This window comes from Pelodiscus sinensis, chromosome 16, assembly GCF_052426305.1.
Source record: "Pelodiscus sinensis isolate ZL-2025 chromosome 16, ASM5242630v1, whole genome shotgun sequence".
In the NCBI taxonomy this organism is placed as follows: domain Eukaryota; kingdom Metazoa; phylum Chordata; order Testudines; family Trionychidae; genus Pelodiscus; species Pelodiscus sinensis.
Window position 1 is genome coordinate 9,082,405 of NC_143067.1, and position 19,284 is coordinate 9,101,688.

Sequence of the window (19,284 nt, forward strand, 5' to 3'; positions counted from 1 at the left end):
CTGCAGCCAGTCACAACCTGGCTCAGCTATCCGAGTGTCAGCAGAGTGGAGAAAGCCACTTCCCACCTCATTTTCAGCCTTCAAGCATTTCCACATATGAAACCTCTTGCTTCCATTAGCACCTCGGTACCTCCCCACATCATAGATTAAGCCTTGTCAGTGCAGCCTTTTTAAGCAAACACTGCGGCTTTCACTTCAGCGAGTCCTTCAGGGAGCAGCCGAGTGCCCTTGCCATTTCTCCTGCCATTACAACCGAGTGGTTTCTACCATGTAGGATATTGTCTGGCAAGGTGCGCTCTGTACCTCAAAACACTGGCTCCGCATAGCAACAATGCAAGTGAATTTCAAATTCATTGGTGTCGCAGTTGTGCTGTTGTATGCAAGGGTACGCAATATTGCTATGTGTGATGGGGTGCCCAACCCCATGGAATACAGCAGAACAGATTGTGTAGTATCTTGAAATATCTTCCTACTGTATAGTCACGGGAGGGGGGTGGAAAATACTCTCCCTTTCCAAATGAAAACTGCAAATATCAGAGATTCTGTTGATTTATCACCTTTCACCATGCTTTCCTAGGTCATGGGGGGTGTCTAAAACACACCAGGCAAAATCCATTGTCTGGGGAGACTTACTGTTTATTGTGAAATAGAAATTACATACTACATGAAAATAAGGGAAGAAGAACTGAGCGCTTAATGAGTAGTGTAGTTCTGGTTGTGACATGCATGGGTGACAGCCAGAAAGTGCCATATGCGCTGAGAGGTTTTAAATAATTCCATAATTTGATTACAAAAGGTTTTTAAGGTTTACACAGGAATTCCACTGCCAGGTCTGCTGGCCAGCACCCCGTGCATGGGGGTAATCTGTGCAGGCCCACCAATGAGGGGGAAACTTCCCCGGGGCTGGTGATTCTAAAGGCAGTGCTTGGAGCTTAGAGCCCTTTAAATCACTGCTGGAGTGCATGCAGGGTGGCATGTTCCAGACAGCACTAACGGCTGGAGAGGGAGACAGTATGGAATGCTCTGGATGCTGCTGAGGACTGGCTGCCACTGCCCCGTCCACTCAAAGCCTCTTTCCTTCCTGACACCCCCATGAGCATAGAGCCGCCTCCCCCACACCTTGCCTAGAGGCCCAGCATGGCTGTCGGCTCCCCTGAATCTATGCTTAAGAGGTAGTCCAAGCCGCCATTTTTCTGAACTGGATCTTGAATTTTGGTGACGGGGAAGGTTTCAACCTCTAGAGCAGGTGGGGCAATAAAATGGAAGCAGTTCACCAGGGTTACTCCCTGGCGGGATGCTGCTGTATTTACTTGCACCTCCGCAGGTATGGGTGATGGCAGCTCCCATGCGCTGTGGATTGTTGTTCATGGCCAATGGGAGCTGCAGGAAGCAACATGATCGGGACACTGCTTCCCTCAGCTCCCATTGGCTGGGGAGTGGCGATTCGTGGCCAATGGTAGCTGCAATTGTCCATACCTACAGAGGTGCGGGTAAATATAACAGTGCCGGCTGGCGAACCACATCCGCCTGCGAGCCGGTATTTGCCTACACTTGCTAGATCCAGCTCCTTCACACTCAAAGCTGAAGAAACCGTTGTTGGGATGAGATGACACCCAAAATGGCATAAATCTAATTAGAATATCTGATTTCCATTGTTCAAGATTGCTGAAGTGTCAGGAGATCAGGTAACCTGGTGGGATTTTTTTTCAGCATATCAGACTTTAAGAGTCATTGCCACTCACCCTGAACTTCTGGGTTACAATCTTAAACTCACCTCAGAACTTAACCCTACTCTCAACACCATCTCTAAGTTGCCATTGTTTCTTTTAATTAGGTTCCAAATATTTGCAGGTTTACACAATCTGTCTTCCAGAACTTAATGGGCAAGTAGCTCATCAGATTTCTCCTCCGAAGAGTTTTTGTCTCATGAATACACCCGTCAAGTAGTTTTCCAGTTTCTCTGTAATTTCTGTGACTTTTGTCACAACAATTATAACCTTGGCCATTGAGGTCCTATTTTGTCTCTTCAACCTAACATATTTCATTTCATTCCCTGTGCTGAAACCTCACTTTAGGCATCTCATTTTGTGATGTTGGCACGACTCCTTATCACAACTTTTTGGGCAGAATTTGGGGGAAATCTTCACACACTGCTGATTTCAGACTTTATGAAATTTGAGGAGCCTAAGTGATCATGAGATGGTCAAGTTCAAGATCCTGACCAAAGGAAGAAAGGAGAGCAGCAAAATACAGACCCTGGGCTGCAGAAAGGGTATGTCTACACTGCAACGATATTTCAGGATACCGCAGTATCCCGAAATTTCTATCCCGTGTCTTCACCGCAAGCCCATTATTTTGGGCTCGCTATTCTGACGTCCCTGTAAACCTCATTCTATGAGGAGTAAGAGACATTTCGGAATAGTGCTTTATTTTGAAATTTGTCCCTATGCAGACAACACCAAATGACAAAATAAGCTATTTCAAAATAGCATCGAAATAAGATATGCAATTTGTGTAGCTCAAATTGCGTATCTTATTTCAAGTTATGGTGCAGTGAGGTCACCCATAAGCAGACTTTGATTCCCTCAGGGAACTGATGGTCAGGATCCACTGAGATGCTTACATGACGGGAAAAGGAGTCTAGGAGAGCTGGCTGTATTTTAAAAAAAAACTTATTGAAGGCGCAGGAACAAACCATCCCAATGTGCAGTAAGAAATGCAAATATGGTAGCCAACCAGCTTAGCTTAACAGTGAAATCTCTGGCAAACTTAAACACAAAAAGGAAGCTTACAAGAAGTGGAAACTTGGACAGATGACTAGGAGAATAGTATCAATATATTGCTTGAGCATGTAGGGGTGTAATCAGGAAGGCTAAAGAACAATTGGAATTGCAGCTAGCAAGGGATGTGAAAGGTAACAAGAAAGGTTTCTACAAGCATGTTAGCAATAAGAAGATAGTTGGGGAAGATGTGGACCCTTACTGGATGGGGCAGGTAACCTAGTGACAGATGGTGTGAAAAAAGCTGAAGTACTTGATGCTTTTCATGCTTGATTCACAGACAAAGTCAGCTCCCAGACTGCTGCACAAGGCAGCATAATATGGTGAGGAGATGGACAGCCCACACTGGAGAAAGAACAGATTAAGCATTATTTGGGAAAGGTGGGCATACACAAATCCATGGGGCTGGAGCTAATGCATCTGAGGGTGCTAAGGGAATTGGCTGATGTGATTGCAGTTCCATTGGCCATTATCTTTGAAAACTTGTGGTGATCGGGGGAGATCACCAATGATTGGAAAAAGACAAATGCAGTGCCCATCTTTAAAAAAGGGAAGAAAGACAATCCAGGGAACTACAGACTGGTTAGCCTCACCTCAGTCCCCTGAAAAATCCTGCAGGTAATCCTCAAGGAATCCATTTTGAAGCAGTTGGAAAAGAGGAAAGTGATCAGGAGCAGTCAACATGGATTCATTAAGAGCAAGTCATGCCTGACCAACCTGACTGCCTTCTATGATGAGGTAACTGGCTCTGTGGATACAGGGAAGGCAGTGGATGTGATTTCTCTTGACTTTAGCAAAGCTTTTGAGATGGTCTCTCACAATATTCTTTGTGAGTACGGATTGGATACGGTGGATAGAAAGCTGGCTACATCGTTGGGCTCAACGGGTAGTGGTCAACAACTCGATGTCTGGTTGGCAGTTATTATCAAGCCAATGGTCAGTTCTGGGGCCAGTTTTGTTCAGCATCTTTATTAATGACCGAGATGAAGGGATGAATTGCACCCTCAGCAAATTTGTTGATTACACTAACATAGGGGGAGAGGTAGATATGCTGGAGGGTAGGGATAGGGTCCAGAATGACCTAGACAAATTGCAGGATTCGGGCAAAAGAAATCTGATGAGGTTCAACAAGTATGGAAGAATCCCAAGCACTGCTGCAGCTTGGGGACCAACTGGCTAATCAGCGATTTGGCAGAAAAGAAGCTGGGGATGACAGTTGATGTGAAGCTGGATATGAGTCAACAGTGTGCCCTTGTAATCAAGAAGGTTAACAGCATATTGGGGTTCATTAGTAGAGCATTGCCAGAAGATCTAGGGAAGTGATAATTGCCCTTTATCCTGCATTGGTGAGGCCACATCTGGAGTATTGTGTCCAATTCTGGGCCCCCCATTACAAAAAGGACGTGGATACTTTGGAGAGAGTCCAGCAGAGGGTAACAAAAATGATTAGGGAGCTGGAACACATGACTTACAAAGAGAAACTGAGAGATTAGGGCTTATTTAGTTTAGGGAAGAGTGTGGCGGGGGGGGGGGTGATTTGATAGCAGCCTTCAGCTGCCTGAAGGGTAGTTCCGAAGAGGATGGAGAGAGGCTGTTCTCAATAGTGACAGATGACAGAGTGAGGAGCAATGGTCTCAAGTTGCAGTAGGGAAAGTCTAGGTTGGATATTAGGGAAAACTATTTCACTAGAAGGGTTGTGAAGCACTAGAATGGGTTACCTAGGGAGGTGGTGGAATCTCCATCTCTGGAGGTATTTAAGTCCCAGCTTGACAAAGCCCTGGCTGGGATGATTTAGTTGGGATTGGTTCTGCTTTTAGCAGGAGATTGGATTCGATGACTTTCTGAGGCCTTATGGTTCTATAATTTTCAGTCCTATTGATGAACAGAGAGACTTAGGCTGTGTCTACACTTACACTTGGTTGACAACATTTTTGTCATTCCTGGCTGTTTAACAACCCCCCCCCCCCCCCCGCCACCCACTCCCATAAATGATAGTTTTGCAGCAGCAGGTGCATTTGTGAATTCTGCTTTGTCACTTGCTTGGGGTTTGAAGTATTTTATCTGCAGAAGTGTTGACACAGCTTTGTCACTAAAAGCTGCCTAGTGTAGACATACCTTCAGGCTACTATGGGTAAGATTTTAAAAGATATTCAAAGTGCCTAACCTTGTAAATAGGCACCTTTGGGATTTTCAGACATGTCTATGTGCCTAATTCTCATGAAAAGAAATCACTGGGTGTTAGGTATGTTGGGGCTTTTGAAAATCTCAGTAGCTACCTATTTACATCTTTAAGTTCATAAATAACTTTGGAATCTTACCATTAGTGGCTTTTGAATATGTTATACTTTGTCTTTAATAGGATATATGTTATATAGCTATCATATGTGAGAATTTAACTTTTGTAACTTTGGATGATGGAAGGTGAAGATATTCAGATACAGAACAGCAAGTCCCAAATGAGTTGAAAGGGCAGAAAAGTCATTATTTTTAACTGACAGTTTGATGAAAGCCTGCAAAGCATGTCTGATTTAAACTGTTGGAAAAGACAATGGCTGAACTCTGAAATAATGTTGTACTCTTGTAAGCAGAAACACGTGTGTTAAAGCTTGGTAATATTTTTCAGGGAGGGAGGATATTTCAGTAATACTTAAAGAACATGCTGGGTGAATTTTTTTTTTAAATCAAATAATCTATATCCATAAATATTCATTACTTCAAGTAATTTATTTCAACACATACTCTTTTAAGTTTGAGCTAATTCTTAATAATTATGCAGCTAGTAAATACCAGTCTAATACTATACCCCCAGATTTTAGTTAACAACACTCATGTATGCTTTAACTGTGTGGGCTTTTGACTATGCCTCAGTGCGTTTTTTTTGGTATCTTTGTTGTTACATTTCAGCAAACTTTGTGTGTACAATTTGAAATCCTACAGATTTATTGGGAAATGTTGTTTGCTGAATTCTGAAGTTTGGTGTCTTTCCAGTGTAACTTTCAACATGTGCTGGATTACATGTGCATAAGAACGGCCATACTGGGTGAGACCAAAGGTCCATCTAGCCCAGAATCCTGTCTTCCAATAGTGGCCAATGCCAGGTGCCCCAGAGGGAATGAACAGAACAGGTAATCATCAAGTGATCCCTGCTCTATCATTCATTCATAAGTTCTGACCAACAGAGGATAGGGACACCATTCCTGCCCATTCTGACTAACAGCCATAGATGGACCTGTCCTCCATGAATTTATCTAGTTCTTTTTGAACCCTGTTAAAGTTCTGGTCTTCACAACATCCTCTGGCAAGGAGTTCCACAGGTTAACTGTGTTGTGCTGTTAAGAAATACTTCCTTTTGTTTGTTTTAAACTTGTTACCTATTAATTTCATTTGGTGACCCTTAGTTCTTGTGCATTTCCCATTATTGATAATGTCTAGTCTTTTCCCATGAATAAAATCTGTATCTTATAATAATGAACAAACCTCCCAAAGTTCAGATTAGATAAAACTGCCAGTTAGGTTACCATGTCTAGGTAAACTTACCATGTTGTTTTGGAGTACTCATTCTCATCATCACCTCTCACCAGCATCTTCTGCATATTGGACAGTCTTTGAAGCAAACAGGGAACTGGTTCCAATCAGAATGGAAAGTTGGCATTGACCAAATGCTGTTTGAATTTACCCCAGATCTAAACGTGAGCCCTAGACACAAAGGGTGTGTCTAGACTACATGCCTCCTTCGACGGAGGCATGTAGATTAGCCAGATCGGAAGAGGGAAATGAAGCCGCGATTAAAATAATCGCGGCTTCATTTAAATTTAAATGGCTGCCCCGATCTGCCGATCAGCTGTTTGTCGGCAGATCGGGGGAGTCTGGACACGATGCCCCGACAAAGAAGCCTTTCTTCATCGACACAGGTAAACCTGGTTTCACGAGGCTTACCTGTGTCGATGAAGAAAGGCTTCTTTGTCGGGGCATCGTGTCCAGACTCCCCCGATCTGCCGACAAACAGCTGATCGGCAGATCGGGGCAGCCATTTAAATTTAAATGAAGCCGCGATTATTTTAATCGCGGCTTCATTTCCCTCTTCCGATCTGGCTAATCTACATGCCTCCGTCGAAGGAGGCATGTAGTCTAGACACACCCAAAGTTTGCTTCCTGATGTGAACTTTGATTAAGTATGCAGATGTTTCAGTGTTATGATTAGTTGTACTGTGAATCGATTTGCAGTAAGACTTTGTGATAAACATCTTGTGGACATAATGAAAACTAGACTCCTTCAGTCAAGACTTAAGTTTATGTTGTTTGGAGAAACATCTCAGTGCTATAGTGTGTAGGCAGAAGCTGGAATTCAAAAAAGCTTGGGAAGGAACAAAGCAAAACAAATTAGTCTTGCATCCAGTAAAAAGTCTATGGCCTCTCTAAAACCAAGGTTGCTATCAAAGATGCGATTGGATCTATAATACTAAGCTAACTAGTTTCTTGCCAAGCCAACACATCTGTGCTGTGGACTGTTTTTCATTTGGATCATGAGCAGCTAGCTTGAAGTTAATTATATTCACTGTGCTCTCACATAAACTTAGGTAAAACAAAATGCTAACATGCTGTTTACACACAGAATGCTATATTCTTCTGTTTTGCAGTGTACATTGTTTCATAATTCCAGAATGTCCATCATTGCACATATATGCTTGAGCAAAATCAGGGGGACCCACTAGGGCTGCCAGATGGTTTCACAAAAAATGCCGAACCCCCACAAAAAAAGCCAGGAAAAAATTCTGTTCATCAAAAAAGGGAGAGCAGGGTCGAAATGCAGTCGCGGCCCCTTTAATTCATGAGCCACTCCCCCCTCCCCAGTATGTCCCAAGCAGCCTTCCATCGAGTGCCTGAGCTGGGCCTCAGGAAAAACAGAAAATACTGGCCATTTTAGATGTCCGGAATTTTCTGAAATTTTTTACCAGATGGAAGGCGCAAATACAGGGCTGTCCAGTGCATTACTGAACACCTAGCCACCCGAGAACCCAGGGTATGTCTACACTACCCCGCTAGTTCGAACTAGCGGGGTAATGTATGCATACCGCACTTGCTAATGAAGCCCGGAATTTGAATTTCCCGGGCTTAATTAGCATAAGCGGGGAGCCGCCATTTTTAAATCCCCGCTGCTTCGAACCCCGTGCAGCGCGGCTACACGGGACTCGAACTAGGTAGTTCGGACTAGGGTGCCTATTCTGAACTACTGGTACACCTCGTTTCACGAGGAGTAACGGTAGTTCGGAATAGGAACCTAGTCCGAACTACCTAGTTCGAGCCCCGTGTAGCCGCGCTGCACGGGGTTCGAAGCAGCGGGGATTTAAAAATGGCGGCTCCCCGCTTATGCTAATGAAGCCCGGGAAATTCAAATCCCGGGCTTCATTAGCAAGTGCGGTATGCATACATTACCCCGCTAGTTCGAACTAGCGAGGTAGTGTAGACATACCCCCACAGACTTGCTGGGCCCCATGCAAGGTCTGTGGGCGCGAGGGGCAGCTTCATGCTCCCAGAATGGGTAGGTCCTGGGGGAGGAGGGGATTGGCTCCCTCAGCATCACTCAGAGTGTATCATGTGGTGCTCCAGCAGTGATTTAAAGGGCCCTGGCCACTGCTGCAGTAGTGGTAGTGGCGGCCAGGAGCCCCGGGCCCATTTTGAGTCGCCAGGCCCCATGGCAATTGACCCCTTAGCCCCCCCGGTTAGCAGGCCTGAGCACAATAGTAGATAGTTCTTTCAAGCAGTGTGGGATGCACCTCTTCACATCTTAGTTTAGAATTTGACTTCCAAGTTGTGTCTAGATTGTGCGCTCTCGTTATTGTTTTTCCTCACACCACAGACTTTCAGGAGGAAGTGTCCTTCACAGGGGAAATGAAAAAGTGTCCTTTTGGTCATTAGACGGGGGGGCTGGGAATCATGATTCATGGGTTGTGCCCACAGACTTGCTGTGTGACCACTGGAAAGAGTCATTCAATCTCACTCTCTCTTGGGTCTCCCTGCCACAAAATGTGTGTAATGCTGCTTGGAGAAAGAGAACGCAACGACAACATGACTGGTGTGGGAGGGGGATTTTTTTGTTTGGGGAGGCTCTGGGATCACAAAGGGTTGAATGGCCATGCCCTCCATCATGCTTTCTGCTTAATGTGACAACATTAAAAACAAATATTTGTGTAGTGCAGAGAGAGGCAATGAATGGATTGGCCCCTGGACACTCCATGTCTTCTGCTGGCAACAACCATACAGCTGTAATCCAGATGAAACTCTTGTATCTCAGTGTCCTAAAAAATGCTGTTGCACCCGAGGAAGAGTCTGGATTAGAAGGAAAAACCACCCCACTGCAACTGATCCAGCTCTAACAGTCTTGCCAGTGGGGCAAGCAGGGGGCATCAGGACCAATTGTCCTGGAGCCCAGTGATTCAAAAGTGCCCAGGGCTGGACCTATTGGCCATTTAAACCACACAGTATGCTCCAGATGGTGCTAAGGAGGGGACTGAGGGTGCAGTGCAGTTTAGTCAGTGCTGAGGGCTGGCTGCCCCCAGCACCACCCCTTCTGCCTAAAGCCACACCCCTCCTGAAAGCATGGAGCCACTACCCCCCACCTTGCCCGGCAATTCTGTTGGCCCCCCTGAGCACTGATCTCTTTAAATCATTATTTGAGGACTACGGTAACTCCGCCAGAGGTTCTGGGTCTATTACAGAATTGGGTAGGTGAGATTATATGGCCCGCGACGTGCAGGTCAGACTAGGTGATCATGATGGTCTCTTCTGACCTTATAGTCTGAGTCTGTCTGGCCCCTCAGGCCCAGTCCCCCTGAGATAATGGGTACAGAAAATTTCAGCAGTGAGTGGATTTTGAGTCTGTGCTTTTCAGTGATCGTAAAGATGTTTGAGTGGACTGGCTGGATCAACAAATTGTGGTTGCTGAAAAGCCAGATGAGCAAGCTGAGTCTTGGCCTGTGCCCTAAAAATGGCTTAGGTGCAGGAACTTTGATATACTATGTAGCTGGTTCAAATCCAGTTTAGGTTGCTTGTAACTGGATCTTGTGGCTAACTGAGGGCTCTTGGTGTCCTACATTATAGATAGGTCTGCACTAAAAGGGAAGGTCAAATTATGATACTCAACTTCAGCTACTTTAATTACATAGCTGGAGTGGACCTACCTGAATTTGAGTTTTTCTGCTGTCCCCACAGTGGGAGGCCAATGGGAGCAAACACACCCATCAGCTTCCCTTACTCCTTGCAGGGGCAGGTGTACTGACTGCCAACAGGAACACCCTCTGAGTTCGATTTAGTGGGTCTTTACTAGACTCATTAAATCGAATTCCGGAATATTGATTGTGGCAGAGACGATCTTCTGCGTTGTGAAGATGTGGCAAATGAGTTTGAGGCAGCAGTGGGTTATACCGTTGTGTGACGTTGTATAGACACAGCAAAGGGCATGCTTCAAAGCTTGGTTTGAACTGGCTAACAGCACAATAGTCACATTGTTTAATTACATGACTACCAGTGGGTTCATTGAAATTCCTCTGAAATGAGAAGCAGTGACTTTTAATAAAGCGGGCTGTCCACTGCATAACAAGTATTAATAAAGATACTTCTTACAACTGCATAAATGAATCCACCTGTGACTTTTTCCTCACCGTTGTTGCTTTTATTAAGAGTGGCCCTAATACAGAAACACACTCACCATTTCCTGCCGATCCTGTCAAATTTATCTGCAGATAACTGACCTCAGATAACACTTGCAAAAGTACAGAGCAATTATTATTATTTGAATTGAAAGCCCTGATCAAGATTGGGGCCCCATCATGGCAGGTTCTTTAAAAACCCATTCATGTTTCCCAAAGCTAATCCACACAAAGCATAGCGCATCCCTCACAACTAGGTTTACCACTGTCCAGGTTTTCCCTGACGTGTCCTCTGATCCTCCGGCCGGGCAGATTTTTCAAATTAGAGGAAATGTCCAGAATTTTTGTGAATCAGACCTAGCAAGTCAGAAAAAGCTGGCTCCGTATCCCAATGGGTCCCTCCCTGCATCCACAGCTGCCAGATCCCACTCACCCAAGCCCTGGCTCCCAGGACTGGGGAGGGAGAGAGGCAGGGAGGCACTGACAGATGGCTGGTGCTGCATCCCGAGGCCTGTGGCAGGATGCAACAATGCCCTCACCTCAAGAGTGAGGCTCTATCATGCTCTCAGCACATGTACAGTCCTCAGCACCTCCCAGATACTCTCCTCCCACGCCTCTTCCAGCACCCTCCAGATACGCCCTTCTATTCCCTCCAGTTGTATCCCCCTCCAGCAATATCCTCTTTCTGGGAACCCGAAAGATGCTAATCAGAACAACTGCACAGCTTTGTTTGCATTGTACTTGGTTACAGAGCTGGGTTCAAACTTGCTTCGGCAAACCAGAAGAATGTGTGTGGTTGGGTGCGGGGGGGAGGAAAGAAATTCTGATGCAAAAGTAACCACAGCGAATATATCTCATGGAAAGCACCTACTTATGTCAGCCTAACTTTCAAGAGGAACATTCTTTATCCCCAGTACCCAACATAAGGCTTGCATTTAGATAGCACAACATTGATTTTAATTAAAGCATCATGACAATAAACCGTAGAATTAAATTACACAGGGAGAAATGGTCTGTGATCTCCAGTAGTTTAGTCAACTCCCCCACCCCAGATGCCTTGCCAAACCTTGAACTCTTTTTAGATTCCCCCAGCCCTACCAGTCACCTGCTGTAAATGCTGAATCACCATGTGACATCTCGAGATTTAATGCCAAATCTGCTCTTCCCAGAGTGCCAGAGCTGCAGTTCTGAGAGCTCCAGTTTCCTGTGCACCAGCATAACATTAGAATCTGACCCTCACTGCTTTGAGGACAAACACAGAGCTCCGTTCTGAGATCTCTTAAATGGTATAAAGCAGGCTATAAACTAAAGAAACGAGTTACACTGCTGAATAATTAGGATGAAATCAGAATCAGGGCTACACTAATTACTTTAGACACATCTTTTGTTTTGTACACTGAAGTAAATAGATCTGCTTTTCATGTAGAAATGCTATGTTTGAGGAAAGAAACCAACCAAATGGTTCTTCTGCTAATTTTCTGTAATACTCATACAGATTTGAGCACATCCATTTCAGAGCTCAGTCACTTGGATCTCCATTCTTTACAAGCACATGGAAGCAAACAGATGCCATTCACATCACACATTTGAAATGCGTGTGAATCTATTTCAGAGCATTGTCATATGCTTTCCCCTCCATGTTAAATAACCAGGGAAATGCAATGCAAAGAAATTATTAATAGTAGAGCTACTCAGGAAATTTCTGTCAGAATATTTTCCCATTGAAATATGCCATTTTGTCAGAATAAAAACTTTCCATGGGAATGTGTCAGTTTGGATGAAATTTTGTTAAAAAAATGCACTGTAAACTTATCAGAATGGAGCGATTTCATATTTTTGTTGGGAAATAACTTATTGTTTTGAAATGTACTTGATATTCTATTTTAAATTGTTACATAATATAACATTAAAAGAATCAAACTCTGACCCACAATCTATTTCCTAGAGTGGCATAACAGCATTCCTTGGTCCAGCTCCAGTTTTGCCCCGCGATAGAGAGAGCAGGTCCATCTCCCACCGGAGTATTACATTGCAGTTGGATCAGTCCCTAGGTGTGAAATTAAGATCCAGGGCTTTGATTTGGTCCTGTGTCTGAGAGAAAACCCACTACAAATTATACTCCATAGCAGGGCCGGCCCACAGCATTTTGGCACCTGAGGCAGGGAGCTCAAATGACGCCCCCATGTCCCCTCGCTTGGGCCAAAACTTTGAAAGGTCTCAATTCTCTGACACTAGTGGCGCCTCCTCCCCACCCACCCCCAGTCTGGCACCTGAGATGGCCACCTCAGTTTACCTCACGGTAAGGCCAGCCCTGCTCCACAGATGCCAAGGAACCTTTGTAATGTTTATGTTTTTCGATTCATTAGCAAAAATGTGTTTGTTAAATGTCACTTGGGTGAACTGTATAACAATGTTTCAAAGGCATTCTGTCAACATTTCCCTGCCAAGTTTTAATTCAGCAAGTAGTAGTGATATAGTTGCTGTTTGGCTTCACTATTGTTAAAAGAGGCTGAGGTTAAGCGCCAAAGGCTAATGGGAAAGGAGCATGTAACAATTGGGGTTTTGCCTCAGGAATTAATAAAGCACTTAGTTTCATGTCACACTTCTGTCCTACGCATAGATTTCATTCAGTTTTTAGTTTAGGTAATATTTACATTACTGCAAATTTGAGCTTATTATCCAAGAGGTGTATATTCTTATCCCAATGCACAAAGAATCAGGCAAATTAGTATCCCTGCATCAAAATGCAAATAGCCTTAAGTGTGTGGGGGCATCTAGTAAAGAACACAATGAAATGTCCTTTTCAGTACAAAACTTTCCTTTAAACATGTAATTTGTTTTATACAAAAGTGTATACAGGTTGAACCTCTCTAGTCCAGAACTCTCAGGTCTGGAAACATCCATCATCCAGAATGGTTTTAGTGAGCCACATATCCACTTTTCATGTGGCCAAGTTTCCCACAGTCCCATAAAGTTTGTTTACAGCCACCAGTCCTAGTGCTCAGTGTTCTGTGATGTTAGTTAGCTCTAATTTACCCCTAAATGTGCTCTAACTGCCCCGTAAGCAGTAGTAGTGTTGGTAATGCTGCTAGACAATACCGACCTCCCATGGTCCAGAAAATTCTCTGGTTCAGAACTGGTTGGGTCCCAAGGGTGCCACACGAGAGAGGTTCAATCTGTATTTGTAAATCAGCCTTTGCAAAAGTTCCTGAAAGGAAGGCTTAAGATATTTCAAATACAGGAACCTAAAGTTAGGGTTCTAAATTCACATTTAGATACCGAAAAAAATGACCTAATTTGGGAACTACAGGGTTCTCAGTATGTTTGAAAATCAAACTTCTTTTAGGTGTCCAGTGTGAATTTAGAGGCAAATTTAGGCTCATATTTTTTAAAAACTAGGCCAAATGTATTAAAATATATGTTCAAATAACGGTTAAAGCCTTTTTTTTGTAAAACAGTACAATAATTCACTGTTAGTATTTTTACAAAGAGATCAAAAATGAGTTATATTTTGATATTGCCCCTTTGGGACAAAGGTATATTGAAAACACAGAAGTGTATTATCTTGTTTTTAATAAACAACTCTCCAGAAACTTAATAACTTATACCAGTGAATATGTTTCTTATGTCAGAAACAAACCATAAATATGAGCAATTATTTATATCCCACTTACAAAATAGTCAATTTTTGGCCCATCCTTTACAACGGGTGCTAATGATCAGGAGGGAAGATAGTTTGGAATCCTTGCAGATATTTATTTATCTATTTATTCTAATTTGTGAAGCAAAACAATCAAATGTATTTATAAGACCTTAAGTTGGCCTTTTTCATTCCCTCATCATAGATTACCCCAATCAGCCCTTTTAACAGGTAATCTTTTGTCCAGTTTGGTTATAGTAGCATTTCTTCTGTACTCCTTGAATTTCTGTAATTTCATTCTCCATTATAATATTCATGGTTCTATTTTCAGTGCAGTTAAAATAGTTTGCATCTATGATTATATATGTATAATACAACCCCCACCCTGTTTTCCATATTGGTATTTTATAGATTTTGCTATGCTTGTATCATTTGAAATTAATCAATTTTGACACAATAAAACCAACCAGTTTGACGGACTATTTTATAAAGATATTTTAACAGTTTAGTGCCTGGTTCAGGGAGGCATTTTATGCACCTGTGTAAGTATGATTCACTTTCAGTGGTTTCCTGAATAATGATGGTTCCTGATTTGATGCTTATTATGGAGCTTTTCCGGGAGAGCCCTGTAGTGCATGGAGAAAAAGGTCTCTCTGAGGTAGTGAGAGAATGCCTCTTTTTTACAAATGAGTGTGGTTGCTCTGTATTTTAACAACAAAGGTTGTTTTTTCATTGCTACTGTGATAGCTTATTGACAGGATCATTATTAAAAATATCTACACTCTTTTGCAGGTTAATGAAATCTACCATGACGAGTCCTTAGGTGCCCACATTAATGTTGTTTTGGTGAGGATAATCATGTTGAGCTATGGAAAAGTAAGTAAAAGCTAATTTTAGTAATGGATTAAGATGTTTTCAGGATTCTTTTAATGAACTGTGTAATTTATTTGTGATATACACTGCTGTGTTGTAATTTATTCATTGCCCGTGTGTCTATTAATATAGCATTAATGTATAACATGGATTCTACATCAACACTTGTTTGTTTGTTAGGTGAAATGAAGTGCATTGTGGGCTCCATCCTGTTGAGCATGATGGCTCTGATCCAGTAAATCTCTTAAGTTTATGCTTACCTAAAGATGTACTATGCATGCTTTAAGTTAAGCATTTTCTTTGCTGGATTGGAACCAGAGTGCCTTGTGCTTTACAGAATCAAATCAAAATTAAGAGTGTACCATTTTTTTAAACCATTCTGATGCTGTTTCTGTGGGATGGGACAGTTTATAGACAGAACTGTAAAGAACATGGACACTGTGAGTGGTTTTGAAAGTGGGATTGCTTTAAAGCCTATTTAGAACTTTTACCTCAGTTTTGCTTGAGCAACTTATAATTCCATGGAAACTGGAGGAGAGTTATAAGAGCATTTGCAACATTCATTGAATGAGGACAGGACCTGCTAATACCTCTTAGGTACAGAAGCATCTGCAACTATTCAAGTGAAAATATTTTTATGAACTAGTTTGCCTTTTTGTGACTACAGTTACTGTCATTGAACATTTGTGAACTGTACCTGATTTGCAGGAACAGCTCAGTATTTAAACATGCAAGTGGCCTCCATAAACAATAGTCAGTTCAGCTGGGAGTAGCTCCAACAAGTCAATAGACTTACACTGCGTTACAGCAGCTCAGTGGTTTTCAAACTTTTTTCTCGTGACTCAGTTGAAGAAAATGGTTGATGCCCACAACCTAACCTAATTTAACTAGAGTGTGGGCTCTGGGTTAGGGCTGATGATGAGAATTTTGGGGTGTCAGAGGGGGCTCTGGCTTTGTGCAGGGGCTAGGCTGGATCAGAAGGGACTTATCTCCTGGTTAGTGGTGAAGTGGGGGTGCTAAGGCAGTTCCTGCCTTTCCTGGCACCACAGACCACACTGCCCCCAGAAGCAGCCAGCAGCAGGTTCCCAGCCAATGGGAGCGCGGAGCTAGTGTTCAGAGCAGGGGCAGTGCACGGAGCCCTGTGCGCTCTCTCCACCCCCACCTAGGTACCCAGCCTGCTGCCAGCTGCTTCTAGAACACAGCGCAGTTTGCATTGCCAGAACAGGCAGGTAGTTGCCTTAGCACCCTGCTGGTCACCTGATCCCCCTGCAGCAACAGAGACCCAGTGCCTGACATTCCACTACCCAGCGCTGGATTGCAACTCCTAGCTGAAGATTTGATATGGCACCAGCTCTTTGCTCAGTATCAGTGTGTTGCGCTTTGGAGATGTAACCCCCTTTTTCCTCCCTGGGTTATTTGGGAGCAGGTCACACTCACAGGTGTGCCTGATGTTTTTAGCATAAAAGGAGATCCTGAGTACTCCAGTGGTGATGTTGTTTCATTGGGGATTCCCTGTCTACCCCCTTGCTGCAGTCCCTTGCTCCTAAAGAATATACAGTGGCGGTGCCTCCACCTGGCTGGCCCTGTACACACTTATGGTGTGCTTTGGGAGTCTCCAGAAAATAAAATGATTCCAGTTATAACCAGGAACTAACTCCAAGACAACAATGATAAATAAGATATACCCAGGAGTGGCCCAAGGCCGGCTGCAGCAGCTGGTGCCCCAGGTGGAATGCACGATCAGCGCCCCCGCCTACAGAGCCATCAATGGACTGACGTCATTGGCGGGCACCCCGAGTGGTGGCGTCCTAGGTGGCAGCTGAGTCCGCCTATAGCCACGGGCCGCCCCTGGATATATCTAATTGATTAAATTAGAATTAGCACATCTTTATTTAACAACTTAAAGAAACCAGGTTTAACAGATTAAAAGTGAACAAAATCAATTAAAAATACACAGAAAGAAAGGAAACTTATCTATCTGACATTTGCATTGCCACCACTTATCCCACCCCAGAGTGTGTACTCCTCTGCAGTCAGAGTCCCAGACACTTCCTTGCGTGGTCATGCTTGAAGGTCTGCTGGTGGAGTGGAGATAGCACGGGTCAGGTTCTGTGTGTGTTAGTTCAAGCTGAGCAGCCAGCTGCAAAATCCCTCTGCTACTGGTGAAGGCCCCACCAAATGCCAGCAGCTCTGGTTCCCTGGGCAGATCACTTTGGCTCTCATTAGATCCAGAGTCAGTTTATCTTTTGTGCTCCGTCCCAGGCAGCACTTTTCCAAACAGACCAGTTACTCACAGTCACATCCTGTGCAGGTTTATGTAAGATCTTCCCAGCAACAGTCACAGCCAGGATCTCTCCCCTCCAGAGACAATCAACAGCAGCCTCCAAAGCTACCTGCTAGATCCAAGCCCCAGAAGTAACAGTAACAGGCTCTAGCTGCAACACAATAGCTCCTGGCCTGGAAAAGGCTTCACACTAGCAGCCTGGCTCCTCTCCCAAAAAATGGAGCCTAGCCTAACCCTCTGTCTGCATAGCCTGGAAGAGGCTCCCCCCGCTCTTTTCCCCCAGGCTCATGGGAGTTGTAGTCTCTAGGGCTAGATTATAGCACAAAGGATCCTCCCAGTAAAAGTCAGAGGACTGTGTTAGAACTAAGGGGATGTGCACACATTGAAACAATCCAAGAGTCAAATGCCCTGTTTGGCTTCACTGTGTGAAAATGTCACCACAGAATCTTGTTTGAGTAACGTGTTGGTTTAGAACCTTTGCGCTGGATACCTTGTTGGCTACATTCCAAGCCGTTTGGTATCTATCTCATCAGCCTGATAAATAACCATAAGAATTACACTGGGGTTCAGTACTGGAGAGACATGGGTGAGTGACGCATTTGTTTTCCTTTGAGCTTGTGACCCAGCTGTGGGTTATTGCAAGTACCCCCCCAACAACAACCTTTCACTGTATTATTTTTAAGAGGATTATTTTATGTTATACAATATGCCATCATTTGGTGAGGGTAACCCAGACAATATTGTAGGTTGCATAGCAACCAGCTCTCCAATGGCTGTTTTCTAAAGGCATCACGGTCACAGAACTGCACTCATTGTCAGTATTTTCCCAGCAATAAAATAAACCCAGCTGCAATAAGTTTCGGGTCCTTGAAATTTCAGTAATTAGATGAAAATAAACAAGTACAGAAGGGATACAAGAAGTTGTTCCTCAGTATTCTTTGTGGTAATATGTTGCAGCTATCTAATGAATTGAAATCAAAACATCTGAGAGAATTGAATTAAAATTGCCCATTTTTTCAGGCACAAATTATTGCTTCTTCACTTAAGCCACCATAAGAAAATTGATATATTTTCATATGGAATAAGGCTAGACTGTAACCTTTCAATCTGTCTTGAGTAAAGAGCAGAGTCAAAATTCATTGACTTTCTGGGTCCCCTCTTGTTTACATCAGTAGCAGATTTCTGTCCCCTCTTCTGCATAAACACAACTACACCAGCAGACATGTTGGGGGCACGTGGTGTCAAAGCTCCACCCAGGCCTACTTTTGCACCATCCCTGTGAGTGGGACGGGGTATTGGCTCTCCCGAGCCTGTTTTCTGCACTTTACCATGAAACATTTAGTCCACACAAAAGACACTTTGGCTGCATCTAGACTGGCAAGTTTTTCCGTAAAAGCAGCTGCTTTTGCGAAAAAACTTGCCAGCTGTCTACACTGGCCGCTTGAATTTCCGCAAGAACACTGACGATCTCATGTAAGATTGTCAAGTGTTCTTGCGGAAATGCTATACTGCTCCCGTTCAGGCAAAAGCCCTCTTGCGCAAATGCTTTTGCACAAGAGGGCCAGTGTAGACAACGCGGGATTGTTTTGTGCAAAAAAGCCCCGATGGCAAAAATGGCGATCGGGGCTTTCTTGCGCAAAACCGCGTCTAGATTGGTACAGACACTTTTCCGCAAAAGTGCTTTTGCAGAAAAGCGTCTGTGCCAATCTAGACGCTCTTTTCTGCAAATGCTTTTAACGGAAAAACTTTTCCGTTAAAAGCATTTGCGGAAGATCATGCCAGTCTAGACATAGCCTTTCTCTCCACTCCCTCCCCTGAACAGGCTTATAAAGCAAACAATGATTGTGTCCGTAATCAGTTACTTGAAAATGGGTTATTTGGGCTGCATGTGCCATTTCAGCCATACCAATGACAGCAAAGAAATAGTGAGGAAATTTGTTCAGTCAAATGCATATTTACCAATTAACTTTGTCTGATTTAGTTTGTCTCTTTCTAATTTTAATCTAGATTCAGTTTCATAATTCATGAGAGATACGCAATGGGTGAGGTAAAATCTTCTAC

The 19,284-nt window shown here is 43.6% G+C and overlaps 1 protein-coding gene across 1 annotated transcript in view; it reads left to right on the plus strand.

Annotated features, from left to right (window-relative positions):
- ADAMTS2 (ADAM metallopeptidase with thrombospondin type 1 motif 2) overlaps positions 1-19,284 on the plus strand; it is a 310,181-nt gene that overhangs the window by 214,149 nt on the left and 76,748 nt on the right. Inside the window, exon 5 of the mRNA XM_075900502.2 lies at positions 14,859-14,942. Within this exon, the coding sequence (XP_075756617.2) occupies positions 14,859-14,942 (84 nt within the window). The remainder of the gene's footprint in view (positions 1-14,858; positions 14,943-19,284) is intronic.